This window comes from Cetorhinus maximus, chromosome 13 (assembly GCF_964194155.1).
Source record: "Cetorhinus maximus chromosome 13, sCetMax3.hap1.1, whole genome shotgun sequence".
Classification (NCBI taxonomy): Eukaryota; Metazoa; Chordata; class Chondrichthyes; order Lamniformes; family Cetorhinidae; genus Cetorhinus; species Cetorhinus maximus.
The window spans coordinates 76,295,410-76,311,802 of NC_135891.1; the positions used below are offsets into that span (position 1 = coordinate 76,295,410).

The following is a 16,393-nucleotide window of genomic DNA, read 5'->3' on the forward strand; positions in this document are numbered from 1 at the left end:
GACTCTTTTTGCACAGCCCTCTGACACTGGCTGTCTAGCTCCATGTGAAGCATGGCCACATAGATAAGGTACTGGAATGTTGTTGGCACTAAGAGCACTTTCAGGAAAATGGGGAAACAATTTGGGAGTGGGGTGGAGAGAATCCTCCGAGGTTGACACTGGCAATTTCCGATTTATCATATTGGCTTTCCCTTAGTTTCTCTCTCCATTTCTCTTCCTCCCAAGGTGTTTTTAAAAAAGTTCATTTTTCTTGTCTTACGTAGAAGCATCAAGACATAGACATTTTACCATAATGCCTCTTGAATCATCTGATACTGCTTCATGATCCTTGATGCTGAAATGTTAATGTCTGCTGTTCCTTGAGTAATACTGTTTTGGAAATCATGGCATCTGACTGCTTATCTGTATGAAATAATGTGCATATATCCGCTGTCCAAAAATCTCTGATCCAGATAGATCAGTATTGTTACCAGCTGGCTGCAGAGGCAACTCTTAATGAGCAGCATGGGCAGAGATCTGGTCCCTTCTCATCAGCTGCATTGAGTTGTTTAATGTTGGGTTTCATAATTGGATATTGCTGCTTCTATAGCTTCGTGTGTGGATTCTGCTGTTCTGCTGCTTTTGTAACATCTGTAGATTAATTATGGTTTGTGCAAGTGAATGGAAGTTTGCATTGTAAAACGTGTTCATTTTTAGAAATGCCAAAAAAAGTACCTCAGACAACTTGAATATGCATGCGTCAGAGTAATCAGTAAAAGCAGGTTTCAGTCTTGTGTGATCTCTTTATTAAACTCACACTTTTGTGCTCATTATTTTTGTTGAATTTTCTTAGTGTGGGATGTTGGTGCAGAAAAATCGAATGATTCATTTATTACAAATATTGTGTAGATATTAAAGACTTGTGCAACATGTGCCCCAAGTGGAGCAAAGCTACACCTGCTCTGCCTTAACAAACCAATCCTTCCTGAGTGCAGACTCGCAGTGATCTGACTGCTTGTTGCAGGGACTGCTTTGAATCCCAGGTCCCAGAGGAGACAAGCATCACTAACTCAGTGTTTTTGCACCATGCATCGGTTGTGATGGTATATAAGTTGCTCCTGATCCTTTGAATACTTTGTCACTAGGATATGTGTAGGAGTGACAGTGATCCCAGTATCTCCGAGGGAAAAAAGAGGCACCAAATCAGATCCTAAGATCAGGAAGGTACATGTATGTGTATGGGAGATACAGGATAAACTTGCTTCAATGTTTGGCTGGATTTTACTGGGATTGGCACATTTTTAGATGGATTTTTTTTAAAAAGGCAAGGTCCTGATTTCTCAGAGCGCAACATATATTCCTAATTATTGGCCAATGGGGCACTAAAGAAGAACTTGCCTCTATTATAGTACCTTCAGTGAATTACTATTTGAAGGGTTGTCACTGTTAGGTAGGTGGTAGTATAAAAATTAATTCAAAGTTGTCTGAATTCAGATAAGTTTACTGTTGTTTAATTTGTCTAAAGCAAATTATTGGATAACTGGAAAACAATTTGATCAGACAAATTGATTTGAATATACAAGTGTATTTTCCCCCAAACGAGACCACTAAAACACCATAAAAACATAAATATTGGGACAGATTCTAAGAATTACCTGTACGTTGTAGATTTTATATTTCTCACTGACCTGTCTAAGCTGCTGAGCTACCAGGACCAACTTGTGTCTTTGTCACTCAACTGTAATTGTTTGTTTGAATAAAAATAGCCTCCTACGAATAGCGACATGTATCTCTGCTTCATCATGATCTGTTGTCTGCTATACAAAGGCTCCTAGTACATTCCTAGAGAATCTGCTAACCAGGCAAATAGGAGAACTAAATAATAAGACGACAATCTTGTGAAGTGTCTTGGGACGTTTTACTTAAAGGTGCTATATAAATGCAAGTTTGAAATATTGTAGACCATTTGCTCATAATTTGAATGTTAACTTGGAAATCAGAATATTCTGCTTTTCCGTTCTAGCTGCATTTGGCCTGCACTGTTTTCAACCTTGAGACCTTCTGTGAAGCCTGAATGTCAACTGCTATTCGCCAATGTGAGTAGTGCAATCACTAATGTTTTCTGTTTCTTTCTTCCAGATCCGTAACATGGTGGCAGTGCTGGAGGTGATCTCCAGTTTGGAGAAGTATCCCATTACCAAAGAGGCTCTTGAGGTAAATAGTTCCTGAACATTGCACTCAGGTGGGGCCAATGGAGAGTATGCAAAAAGGGGTATGAGAACAATCAGGGAGATAATTTTGAGCACTATTATGCTAGTGCGTGCAAGTTAAGATTAAATCTATTGTAATTTGTTTTATGCTTATAGCTTCATAAATTGGTGCTCTACCTGCTAAACACCCAAGTTGATAAAATCATAGGTTAAAGATTTTTCCCCTCAATGTCTTTAACCTCTCCATAAAGGCCAGTTTTCAATTTATATAAACATTTACACATATATCCTCAGCCTTGACTTAAGTTGATTAAGAAGTGCAGAGCAGCTTTGCGCATGATGTAATGAGCTACTGCTGTTCTCACTGTTTATACTGTGGGATAGATTCAACAATGATAACTCCACTTGTGTAAGGTTCATGCAGCACAGGTCCTCCAAGTCATTCTAAGTTTGAAATAATTGCAAATACATTGAGCTGTCAGTTGGTGCCGCTGTGACTATTCTTGGAAGATCTGTGGGGGGAGGTTTGCTACTAATGTCAAAAGTGCAATGATGTCCTGTACAGGTGGTAGTCAATCTATTTGTAACCAGATCTCCAATGCTGAAGCAGCTGTTTACATATGCCATCTGTGGCACCCATGATCAGAAATATTAGGACAATCCCCTAGATGCATCTTTGCTTCAGTGGCTCTTAGGTTGTTCTGTTTAAATGCTCAACTTCAGTGCTCTCGTCTGTCTGCTTGAGGCAGTTGTGTAAATGAATGAGGTTTATGAGAACTGGATTGGCAGAACCATAAATATATATTGCCTTGGCCTGATTATGGTGAAGACCTTGGGAGGAAGAATGAAGACCTCCTGTTTATAATGTGACACAAGACTTGTCACTTAACTGTTAGATGACGCACCTTCCAGTTATGGGGACAGAGTGAAAATCAGAATTTTCCACTTCATTCCTCTTAGTTGGCGAAACTGCTTTGGCAGCAAATTTGTGTGGAGCTCTACAGTTAGGAACATCATTTTCCTCCAGCTGCAAGTGATGCCAAATTGGGATGGATGGGAACTTATGGTGGGGGACAATACCTATTTTTCGCCTTTGAACAGAAATCTATGTAGAGCAGGCTTGTCAATCTTTTTGCTTGGAGGGGGCTGTGTTTCCATTTTTTTCCCCCTCAAGGGGTCGATGAGCAAATTTTGGAAAGATAAGGTTCAGCACAACTTTAATCTGAATCTTTAAAAAAATGGTTGAGGTATTAAGAAAAGAAACAATTGCTGAGTGAAAATAAAGCAATGTGATTGCAGTAAGTTGTTAAGTTTAAAAAAGAGAGTAATTAATAAAAATGACCAGAGTGCTATAGGGTCGGCGTGTGTGTGCGCACGCGCCTGCCTCTCTCCCAGTGTCAAGGTGCTTGCTCATCCTCACTCACAGTGTGTGTGTGTGTGTGTGGTGGTGAAAGTAAGTGAGAAAACTGAGATTGGGGGTAAGGCAGATACATATTCACACTCCCATTCGCTCCCCCACACCATCAATCCCCTCCCTCCCACTCTCACATGCATTCTCACTCACTCACGCGCTTGCTCTCTCTCTCAATCTGCCACACACAGCAGCCTTTCTTTTCCCCCGCACCTCCCCCACCCCAGATCTGGGGCTCCACAGCGTCTTACTCCCAGGCTTCGCGGCCGGCGCCTCCTCCCCATGGCTCCAGCACTCTGTTCCCACCACAGGTAAGAAGCTGTGGAGCCCCAGGTCTGGGGTGGGGGAGGTGCGGGGGAAGAGACTAGCTGCTGTGTGTGGCAGATTGAGAGCGTGAGAGAGAGAGAGCAAGCACGAGAGTGAGTGCATGTGAGAATGAGAGTGGGAGGGAAGGGATTGAGGGTGAATGGGAGTGGAAGTGGGAGTGTGATTATGTGTCTGCCTTACCCCCAATCTCAGTTTTCTCACTTACTTTCACCAATACACACACACACCCACTCTCAGTGGGTGAGGATGAGTGAGCACCCTGATACTGGGAGTGAGCCTGGCTCACGCACACACACTTGACCCCCTTGCACTCTGGTCATTTTTATTAATTACTCTCTTTTTTTAAACTTAACAACTTGCTGCTATGACATTGCTTTATTTTCACTCAAATTGTTTGTTTTCTTAATACCTCAACTTTTTTTTTTAAGATTCAGAAAATGGAACAGTGTTTGCTGCTCTTCCAATCACATTACTTCCTCCCACATTTGCTGGTGAACCTAGCAGCAGCAAATGTGAGAGATGAACAGCCTGTGATTGGAGGAGCCGTTTCTTGCATTATCATCCATTCAACTTACTTGTTTGACTGGCATTTTCAAAACTGCCTCTGGGGGCTGCATAGAAGGGTTTCAATGTTGGACAAGCCTGGTGTAGTGTTAACAACCTCTGTGATGAAGGGTCGTATGGACTCAAAACGTCAACTGTATCCCTCTCCGCAGATGCTGTCAGACCTGAGTTTTCCCAGGTATTTTTGTTTTTGTTCTAGATTTCCAGCATCCGCAGTATTTTGCTTTTATCGAACTGTAATGTGTTGTCTGGAGAATAGGTGTGATGCTCTCAACCCTGTCCTGCCTAAAAGGTGGAAGACAACAAGCTGCATCTGTAAAGGCTACAACTACATTTATTGAGTTAAATAATGCACAGTAGCCAAAAGAGACAAGATAGACAAATTTAAATCCATCCACATGTATTTAATTTACTTTTATCAGACTTGGATATGTCCTGCATCAAAAACAATTCAGTTTTTTTGAATTCTCAGGAAGTGGTTGATGCTGGCAAGGTGGCATTTATTTCTCAGCTCTAGTTGCTCCAAGAAAATATTGGTATGCTTTCTCCTTGTATCGCTGCAGTGCTTGATGCAGGTAGCTGGGCAGTTCAAAGATATTGATCCAGCGTCATGGAAAGAAAAGGGTTATGTTTTCAAATTATGATGGCCTGTGACTTGGAGACAATAGTATTCCATTGGTGTGTCAGCTGTGGCTCAGTTGGTAGCACACTTGTCCCTGATTCACAAGAACTGGGTTCAAGTTCTGCTCTAGAGCTTGAGCTCAAAAGTTAAGAAAAAAGCCATTACAGCACTGAGGGAGTGCTGCACAGTTGGAGGTGCAGTCTTTCAGATGAGATGTTAAACCCCTCTGCCTTCTTTTGTGGATGTCAAAGATCTTTTGGCACTACTTAAAGGAGAGCAGGGGAGTTATTCCTGGTGTCCTGGCCAATGTTTATCCTTCAATTAACATCACAAAATCAGATTATTTGATCATTATCACATTGCTCTTTGAAAGCTTGCTGCACACAAATTAGCTGTCACATTTCATCCATTACAACACTGACTACATTTTAAAAGTACTTCATTGGCTGCAAAATGCTTTGAGAAGTCTGCTGGTCGTGAAAGGTACTATGCAAATGCAAGTCTGTCTTTTTTGCACAACATTGCTCTGATGGTAGTAGACATGATGAGAGATCCAATCCAAGTAAACTTGGTGGGTTACTGCAGTGCACCCTATGGATAATGCACATTGCAACCACAGCATGCCAATAATGGAGAGGATATAAATTGTAGTAGTATTGGATGCTATCTAGCTTAGTATTGTGGCACATCCATTCTGGCCAGTGGTGAATGTTCATACTCCTGACTTAAGTCTTGATTGATGATGGAGTTAAATGTGGGGGAGTCAGGAAGTTGGCCAGTTATCACAGCAAGTCCAGCCTCTGCCTTGTTCTTGTAGCCAATATTGATATTGCTGGTTTAGTTCAGCTTCTGGCCAGCAAGAAGTTGATAGTGGGGGGCTGTGTGATGATGGTGACACTGAAGATACAGTAGTGGTTGGGGTGATTCTTGATGATTATTGCCTGGCACTTAAGCAGCATGAATACTTTATGCTGCTTGTCAGCTCAAGCCTAGATATTGTTCAAGTCTTATTGTAAACTTTCATGGCTGCTCTGTTGTTGGAGGACTTATAAACAGAGCTGACTATTGTGGAATAATTAGCGTACAATCCCACTCCCCTAATGACAGAGGGAAGACCATTGCTGGAACAGCTGAGATGCTTTTCTGAGGAACTGCAGCAATCTCCTTGGGGGCTGTGATATTTGGCCTCTGACAACAATTGCCATTTTCCTTTGCGCCAGGTATGACCCACTTGAGGGTTTTCCATTGTCCTCATTGGCCTCAGTTTTACGAGGACATATTCAAACCGAAGAGTTTATTTGCACAATATCTAATCCTGTTGCCTAGGAATTGTACGAAATCCTTTATTAATTCATTGTATCTCAGTCTTCAGATCATAGAAGAGTAAATACCATGGGGTTTTAAGATATAAACCGCAAATTGAGTTTATTAAACCTTAAATAGCACATCACTTAATTGTTCTTCGAACAATTTACATTTATATTGGACCTTAACATGGTAAAACTTCTTAATGTGCATCATCAAGCAAAATTTGACATCAAGCCACGTAAGATGTTATCAGAGCAAATAGCCAAAAATTTGGTCTAGGTCAAAGGAGTTTTAAGGAGTGTCTTAAAAGGAGATAAGAGAGGTTTAAGGAGGGAATTCCACAGCTTGGGGCTTAGGCAGCTGAAGCATTGGCTACTGATGGTAAAGTGATTAAAATTGGAAATAAAAATTGAAGAGATTTAAAAACGAGGGTGAGAATATTAAAATTGTGATGCTCAACCAGCAGCCAATATAGGTGGGTGGGACTTGGTGTGAGTTAAGGCACAGGCATCTGAGTTTTGGGTGAGCTCAGGTTTATGAAGGGTGGAAGATAGGAGATCAAGTCTGGCATGCATTAGAACAGTCAAATCTAGAGGTAAAAAATACATAGTTGAGGGCTTCAGTAATAGGTGGGCTGAGGCAGAGGCTGTATCAGGCAATGTTATGGGGGTATGGTAAGATGGAGATGAGAGTTTTTTTTTCTGAGGGTCGTTAGTCTGTTGAATTCTCTTTCCCAGAAAACAATGGAGGCTGGGCCGTTGAATTTCTTCAAGGCTGAGTTAGATTTTTGATAGACAAGGGAGTCAAGGGTTATGTTGGGCAGACAGGAAGTGGAGTTGAGACCACACTCAGATCAGCCATGATCTTACTGAATGACGGAGCAGGCTCGAAGGGGCGAATGGCCTACTCCTAAGTCATGTGTTCCCTGGGGGAAGTAGCCAGTCTTGATGATGGCATGGATATGTAGCTGAAAGCTCACTTTGGTTCAAATATGACACCAAGGTTGAAAGCAGTTTGGTTCAGCCCTGGATAGTCGCCAGGGAGTAGGTTGGAGTCTAGAGAACAAAATTTGTGACGGGGATCAAAGACGGGGCTTCTTGCTTCCCAATATTTATGTTACAGAATTGTCCACTTCTACTTCCTTTAAGATAAACTTCATAAAGTGAAAAGTGGCTAATTCTCAATACTAAACCCGGGCCATTGTCCATAATCTAAAATTTGTGAAGTTTCACGTAACCACTATGGAATCTTCCACTTTCACATGCAGTACATACTTGTGTGAAAAACTGACTGGTGGGGACTACCCTACCTTGAGTATACCCCTCATTCTCTGAATTTGACAAATGGGATGCAGGGGTATAGTTAAAGCACATCAATCAAATAAACACAATGGTTTCCTAAACCTCACCCAGATGTGGATCCCTAGTATATTGCATTTGAGGGACGTTTTCTTATACTAGATTAATTCCAGTTCATAGAAATCATTCACACCATTTGCTACTTGCTGTACAATTATAACATATTAACATAGGAATAATGTCTTTGAAGTAACATTTTACATATCACACAGTGATGTGCATCTTCTCCAACATATTTAGAACAAGGTTGAAGTGGCCAGCCGCATCTGTCAAATAGATCAAAATATATAGCCCATCCTGTGGTATGAGTTTTGACAGAACTGTGTTCAAAAGAACCCAAAAATCAGAAGGACTTTTGAATGAATGTTGTTTCCTTTTTAGCAAATCTTCAAAATGACATGCATGTGGATTACATGAATTCCAATTCAATCCACTTAAGTTGGATGTCTTAGATTGAATAAAAGCTTTGCAAAAATGTAGCAATTTGCAGGAGGAACATACTAGCAGCCTTTCTACCCACACTTCTCTCCCCTATCCATGATGGCTTTCTGAGAGTCGGTCTGTTATCCCTTCCCTTACTTTCTGCCCGCAAATAGCAGAACAAATCCAATCTGGTCAATTACTGCCCTATTGATCTACTGTAAATCATCAGTGCTATCAAGTGGTACTTACTCAGCAATAATCTACACACAAATGCTCAGTTTGGGTTCCACCAGGGCCACTCAGCACTAGATATCACCACCTCCTTGGTCCAAACATGGAAAAAAGTTAAATTCTAGAGATGAGGTGGGAGTGAGTGCTCTTGACATCAAGGCAGCGTTTGACTGAGTGGCATCAAGGAGCCCCATCAAAATTGAAGTCAATGGAAATCAAGGGGAAAACACTCCATGAATTGAAGTCATACCTAGCACAAAGGAAGATGTTTGTACTTTGAGGCTAATCATCTCAATCCCAGGACATTGCTTCAGGAGTTCCTCATGGGTGATGTCTTAGACCTAACAATCTTCCGCTGCTTCATCAATGACCTTCCCTCGATTGTAAGGTCAGAAGCGAGGATGTTCAATAATGATTGCAGTGTTCAATGCTATTTACGATTACTCAAATGCTAAAGCAATCCATGTCTATATGCAACAAGACCTGGACAACATTCAGACTTGGGCCAATGTGGCAAATAAGATTTGTGTCACACAAGTGCCAGGCAATGACCATTATCAAGAAGAGAGAATCTAACCATCTCCCTTTGACATTTAGTGGTATTACCATCGCTGAACCTCACAACCACAACAACCTGGGAGTTTACCATTGACCAGAGACTTACTGTGACTACAAGGGCAGGTCAGAGGCTGTAAATTCTGCAGTGAGTACATCACCTCCTGACTCTGCATGGACTGCAGCAGTTCAAGAAAGTGACTCCTCACCACCACCACCTGGGCAGTAATGCTCACATCCCATATAAAAGAAAGTGAACAACTAGGTTTACTAGTTATTTTGCATATCATTTTATTTCTCCCTGCTAATTCAGGGATATACCAATGCTGTTTCATATTTTCCAAGAGGCAGAAAACAACATGCTGTGAGACCAGCATGTACTGCTGAAATTACTTGGTCAGATTTATTTATAGGTTTAGTAATGAGCAGAAGCCAAAAAACGTAGCAAGATGCACCATACTTCTTTCCATATCATATAAAGTATCAGTTTACAAGGATTCCTACACCCTTTTTAAAATGGCAAATCTGATAACCTAGACTTCTGTCTCCTGGTGGACCTTTTAAAGTGAGGTGTAATATGTTGAGATTGTCAATTCCAGTTCACTCATGAAGCTGACCTCCTTTGCCAGAAGTTGAGTTTGACCAAGATGAAGAGTTTACATTTTGGAGCCATTTTGTAAAGTCAACAAAAAATTTAACATCTTGTATTTTTTAAGGTGATGTATTAATGTCTGGGCATTGCTGTTTCACATTTCTATTTAATGGAACCTCTGATAGCTTGGTATTTTGTCTAGTCCAATATACACTGATACAACAAACCCCTCTGATATTTTTGTTGAATTCAATTATTAGATTGTGTTGCATATATTATTACCAAAGCACAATGGGATCCTCCCTCCTCAGATTCAGTTTGCTGAAGTCATTTTAAAAAAAATCATGCTTACCTTAATGATCTGATAACTGCATAGTATAAAACCAGGTCTGTCTATTTGTCACAAGGTGGTGATAAATGGCATCACTATGAAATCTAATTTATTAATATTTGAATTTGGTCAAGGAAGCCCCTTTATTGATCTTTCACATGTAGCTCAGTGCTACATATAATCCTGTTGCAACTGGTAATGTAACTTGAGCATGCTGCTGATATTAATGACTTCTGTGCATTGAAGAAATTGTGCTGTCAGATGGTCTCAAAGTTTTTCAGGTGTAATTTGCCTTGCATGGGGAGCCTTTGGAAGTCCCCGACCTGATATTCCCCTTTGTTTTGATGGGCAGTTACTTTAAAATTGATTTGGATGCTATTGAACAAGTTTAGAGAGAAGAATTTTGGATACTCATTGGAATGGATTACCTTTAATGCATATGGGTTAACTTGTTTCCCTAAATTTTGAACTTGGAAAAAATCTCCAGTGATTTTCATATTGTCATAACATCTCCCCCACACACACAGCCCCCCTCTACCCCCGACACTTTGAAAGCATCCTCAAGTTTGAATCAAAAATGAAAACTTGCCCATTTTGTTTGAAACCAAACTTACCACATCCTTAAGTCATAGAACAAAGGTGAGGATTTTTACTTATGTTTAATAGATAGATCTGAAAAATAAAATGAGTTTGGCTCTTGCCTCTCAGTTGGGATGGGGAGAAGCCTGCCAAAGTTCCTGTTTGATCGCTATCCAGCAACTCATGCGGTGGGTGTGCTGGACTTTGTATAAGGGTGGCATCAGGCTTCTTGTGATCTTACCTGCTACTCCCATACAATTAAATGAAGCATCAGCACTGAGTCCACACTAACTTGTGAAGGATGCCCACATGGGTGCTCAAGGATGCAGAGAAATACTGGAATGATAGAATGAGGTATAGAATCATATAGTACTGGAGCCCATTTAACCCATTGTGCCTGTGTAGATTTTGAGTTTACCAGTTAGTGCTACTGCCCTGTTCTTTACCCATAGAACTGATTTTTAAAATCATTTTCAAATATATCCAGTTCTCTTTTTGAAAGCTACAATTGAATTGGCTTCCTCTACACTTGCAGGCAGTGCATTCCAGATTATTATAACTCCATGCATATTTTTTTCCCTAATATCTCCCCAGGCTCTTTTGTCAATTATCTTAAATCTCTGTCCTCTGGTTACCACTCACCCGTTGTGCCTGTGGAAACATGCTGTTCCTATTTATTTAATCAAATTCCCTCAATTTTGGAAGACCTCTATTAAATCTCTCTTTGACCTTCTCTGCTCTAAGGAGAATAATGCCAGCTTCATTAGTCTTTCCCCTCATCCCTGGTGCCATTCTAGTAAATCTTTTCTGGACTCTTAATACCTTGACATACTACCTGAGGCGTGGTGCCCAGATTTGAACACTATTCCAACTGAGACCAAACCATTGATTTATAAAGGTTTGTCATTATTGGGCAAAGAAAGTGCACATTATGCTTGTTGTGTGCATGTGTCTCCAGGCCCGAGGACCAAAAGATAATGAGTAATTTCAATAAGGTTGGAAGAAATGAAAAAGAGAGGGGGGAAATAATTAATTGATACACAAATCACGGTGTAATGCAATCAGCTTAATAGGCTGTTGAAATCATGTTAAAACCAGTGGTGGGGAGACAATAAATATGAATTAAATTAATTGGCATTTGGAAACATGAGGTAATAAATGAAAGTCAGCACAGATTTGTGAAAGGCAAATCATATTTTGCTAACTTGATTGCGTTCTTTGAAGTAGCAGAGGATTGGCAAGGGTAATGCATTTGGTGTGTATATGGACTTTCAGAAGGCTAAATCTCAATAGACTTGTTAACAGAATTAAGTTCCATGGGATAAAAGGGACACTGGCACTGTGAATATGACATTGGGTAAAGGACAGAAAGCAGAGAGTAGTAGTGACTGGTTGTTTTCAGATTGGAGGGAAGAATATGTGGTGTTCCCCAGGGGTCAATATTTGGACCACTGCTCTCTTTGATATACATTAGATCTGGGACTTGGGTGTACAGAGCATAATTTCAAAGTTTGCAGATGATGCAAAACTCAAATGTAGTAAACAATGAGTATAGAAACAGATTTCAGATGGCTTTATATTGATGAAATTTAATACAAAAATATGAAGTGATTCATTTTGGTAGGGAGGAGAAGAGGCAGTATAAACTAAATTGCACCATATTAAATGGGATGTCGGAACAGGAAGACCTGGCAGGCAAATATTAGAAGATGGGGTCCTGGGCTTTATGAATAGAGGTATTGAATATGAAAGCAAAGAAGTTATGCTAAACTTTCATAAATCACTGGTTAAATGTCTCAGATGGAATATTGTACTCAATGCTGGGCACCACATTTTAGTAATGATTAAGGCCTTGGAAAAGATGCAAAAAAGATTTGATAGAATGGTACTATGGATGAGGAACTTCAGTTATTTGGAAAGGCTGAAGAAATTGGAGGAATTCTTACAGCAAGATTTCATAAGTGCTCAAATTCATGAATAGTATTCATAGAGGAACGAAGGAGAAACTGTTTGCAATAGCAGAAGTTTAAGTAGCCAAAGGCTTTAAGGTGATTGTAAAAAGAACCAGAGGCAACTTGTGGGAGCATTCTTTTACAAAGCAATTTATGATCTGGAATGCATTACCTGAAAGGGTGATGGAAAAAAAATTCAGTAGGAACTTTCAAAAAGGAATTGGATAAATACTTAAAGGGAAAACATTTGTAAGGCTATGGGGAATGAGCAAGGTAGTGGACTGATTGGATAACTTGACCAATGAGAGGCACTGACATCCTGGGCCAAATCGGCTCCTGTGCTGTAACATTCTATGATCAGCAGTGAGGCACTGGGAAAATATATTTTAAAACAAAAATCAAAAGAATATGCCAATGGGGGCTGAAGAGAAGGCAATGTTCATTAATAAAAGACTGAGAAAAAGGAAGTTAAAAAAAGGCTGCAAATGCAATAGCACTGAAATTAAGCCAGAAAATGTTCGCAAGGTACAATGGGTGCACCAGTTGCAAGTGGGATTCGAACTTCTACCAGCACTTTGCTCTAACAAAGGGTTTACACCCTAAATGTTGTTAGTCACAATAAGAGGTTGTGGTGGAAGAACTAATCCAGGCAGGTCCCTTGGTTAAAGCTGGTTTATTTCCAAGACAATTCCTCAGTGCCACCAGCTTCCACCCAAAGTGTTCCAGCTGTAACTTTTTATTCTATTCAGTTGGAATAATTAATGCCATCACCTGTTTAACTACCATTCGGTTTTAACAAGATTGATTGCCATATTAACAGATTCCCCTCTTTTCTTTAAATTAAAAACTAAAAAACTTGAACACTTTTTAAACAAACAGAAGGAAGTAATATATTTCCACGTCTATAATTCCCGAATTTCTTTTACCACACACACACACACACATATATCTCTCACACACAATTATAAAACAAAAACAATTTTTTTTTCATTGCATCATTATAAGACACCCCTCTTCTAACACATTTAATAATTTTTTTTAGAGCAGTCTGATAGTTGGTGACTTGCGTCAACCCATTTTATCTTAGAGATCTCTTTTCTTTCTAACATCTCCTTTATGCTGGCTAGGTCTATTCGTAGTTTTTCTGTGACACTTTTCGTGGAATGAATGTTGTCCCAAAGAGACCGGTTATCAACATAACATTCTAAGGGCAAACTTTTCCCACATTTCCCTTTTTATAATATTTCTGTCAATATATTGGACAAGTAAATCCCCATATCTAATGCCTCTACTAAGGCTAACGTTTCAGCAGCTAAGGTGCTTTTCACTACCCTTTTTATTTTCTTGGCCTCCCAAGCCAATGGGCAACATTTATCGTTCTTTCCCACCAAGAATATGATGAACCCTGCTGTGCTAGAGTACCCATCTGGAAGATTGGCATGTGAAGCATCACTAAAAATGACCAATCTCATATCTTGTGGATCACCCAAGGCTTAAGTGCACATCTCTCAGAATTTAGTTTTTTTTTAAAAAAGTGTTTTATTTGCTCTCAGAACTTTCTCAACTGTCACACGTTTCATCATGGTACTTAGCTCCAACACATCATAACTAGCATCAGGCCTAGCCTGAGTGCACAAGCAGTTCAACTGCCCAATCAAACTTCTCAACTGTTCCATTTCTTCCGTGGTAACAGGATCCTCTTTGTGAGGATCTACCACAAGTTATTGGGATATAATTAACATTTTCTAGATAAGATTGTTGATTCAATGTCACTCCTAACTTGCTCTGCTTAATCTCTAAACCTATGTATTTAAAGGCCCCAGAAACCGGACTTCGGACCTTAATGTAAAGGAACTCCTCCTTTATCTTCTCGATTACCCATTGTTCAAATTCTACAGATCCTCCCCACAGGAAATCATCAACATGCATGATAAAGATCCCTGCTAGTTTCTCCTTATGATACAATAGAAGATCATGGGGTCTGCCTAACTGAATGCAACCTACTTTCAACAAGGCAGACCTCAGAAAAATATCATACTCCTGATGCATCATTCAATCCATAAACACACTTATTCAATATCCATAGCTTTCCTTCTACATCCCCGGCTTCTTTGGGTGGCTTCAAAAAAACGTCCCTTTGAAACTTCTCCCCCTGTAAAAACGCAGCCTTTATATCAATTGATTTGCAATCCCAGGAATAGGATGCCAAAATAGCTTTAACAAAAAATCTTCAAACTCACTTTCCCTGCAGTAGGTGAGTCCACTCTGACCTCCTAGTTTCTCAAAGCCTCAGGCTACTAATCTCTTTGGCCTTATATGTGCCGCCTGGGAGTACTTTTTCTGTACAGATCCATCTGTGACATAAAGCTGGCTGTCCTCAGGCATTTCAAAATATACTCCAAATTCCTTCAACTTTCTAACTCTTTCCATTTGGCTTCCTTTATCAGCTTACTTTCCAATTTATTAGCAGCTACTAGAATCTCTGTCCTAAGGACTTCTACTTCTATTGAGATTGCTAGCTTGCTCTCTAGTCTTCCTTGTTAAGCTACGGCCTCTGCTCACATTCCTCCCCCTTTCTAGACTGCTACTATATAATCATCCTCCCATGCGAACAGAACTCCGTTCGCAAGTCTGTGATCTTTTTCTAGGGCCACGATCACTTTCTGGTCCACTGTCAGAACTCAGACTACGCTTTCTGGGTTTCCACAACTTTACCTCTGTTTGCCAGTCAATAGACCTCGTCTCCGGTCCTTCATCCTACACATTTAGCCAATGTTTGTATTTACCAGTGGCCTTTTCTGCTCTCTCGATGATGGTGGCATCCCTCCACACACTGGTCCCTTCTGGCACGTATGTTACCTTTGTCCCTACTTTGGGTAATTGCCCTTTTGGACGAATAGTGTTGTCCTGTACCTCAGTATTACTTTGTTCATAGCCAATCAACCCTGTATCTGCCACCGTCTGCTCCTCATAACTACCCAGTGTATGTGTAAGTGAAGTGCATGGTGCCTCCTCACGTTCTATGTCCCGTTCAGAACCTGTAAAGGTATAGTCACAACCAACTAACTGAGGAATGTACCCCAACAGTTTGATTATCGGGTTGCATAATTACTACTTTCCCATCACTCCCTAAAACCTTGCCAGGCCCTTTCCATTCTCTGGCCTTCCCTTTGTAATATACCATGTCTCCTTGTCTAAACTGTATTCCTGATGGTTTTATGCTGTGCCGTAGGGCCTGCCGAATTCTCTGAAACCTCAGCTTTAACGAAAGCTTTTCTGCCCCGCATGCAAAGCGTTCAGCTGAGCAGAAAAAGTGGAGATAGTGCTAGCCCCTTCTAAAGCAGGAGGAGCATCTGACAACATCGAAGGAAACTTTGGATTTCTTCCGCACACCAACTGATATGGACTGTACCTCCCAACCATTTGAAAAGAGTTCTTTGTGTGCACTGCCTTTGCTAGTGCCGTTTGCAGTTTACAACCTGGTTGATCAGCTAATATTTTATGTAACATGTCATCTATTACTGCATGATTTCTTTCACAAAGACCATTACTAAATGGGCTCTCAGCTGCAGTGTGCATAACTATGATGTTTAAATTTTGGCACATCTTCAAATTCCTCATTGGCGAATTCCCCACCATTATCTGAGGAACTTCATTGGTGTTCCTAATCCTGCTCCTACCCATTTCTCCATGACCTTGTCAACAATGGTCCTTTTGTCTTTACTATGTATCACAGTGGATAGACTAAATCTGGTTGCCATATCTTTGAAGTGTAGTTAAAAAAAAAAGATACCCCTATCCTTGTCCCAAACTTTCAAGTCCATTGCCACTGCATCGTTAAACTCCCTGGCTAGTGGCAAGCGCACAACAGGTCACGGTGGTGTCTTGTGATATTTAAGGCAAATTTCACACTGACTCGTTCAATAAGATCCTTTATCGACCGCTCCCGCA

At 40.4% G+C, this 16,393-nt stretch overlaps 1 protein-coding gene across 1 annotated transcript in view; it reads left to right on the plus strand.

Moving 5' to 3' along the window:
- Positions 1-16,393, plus strand: part of LOC144688718 (mediator of RNA polymerase II transcription subunit 26-like) — a 169,311-nt gene that overhangs the window by 135,591 nt on the left and 17,327 nt on the right. Inside the window, exon 2 of the mRNA XM_078555593.1 lies at positions 2,119-2,193. Coding sequence (XP_078411719.1) covers positions 2,119-2,193 — 75 coding nt within the window. The remainder of the gene's footprint in view (positions 1-2,118; positions 2,194-16,393) is intronic.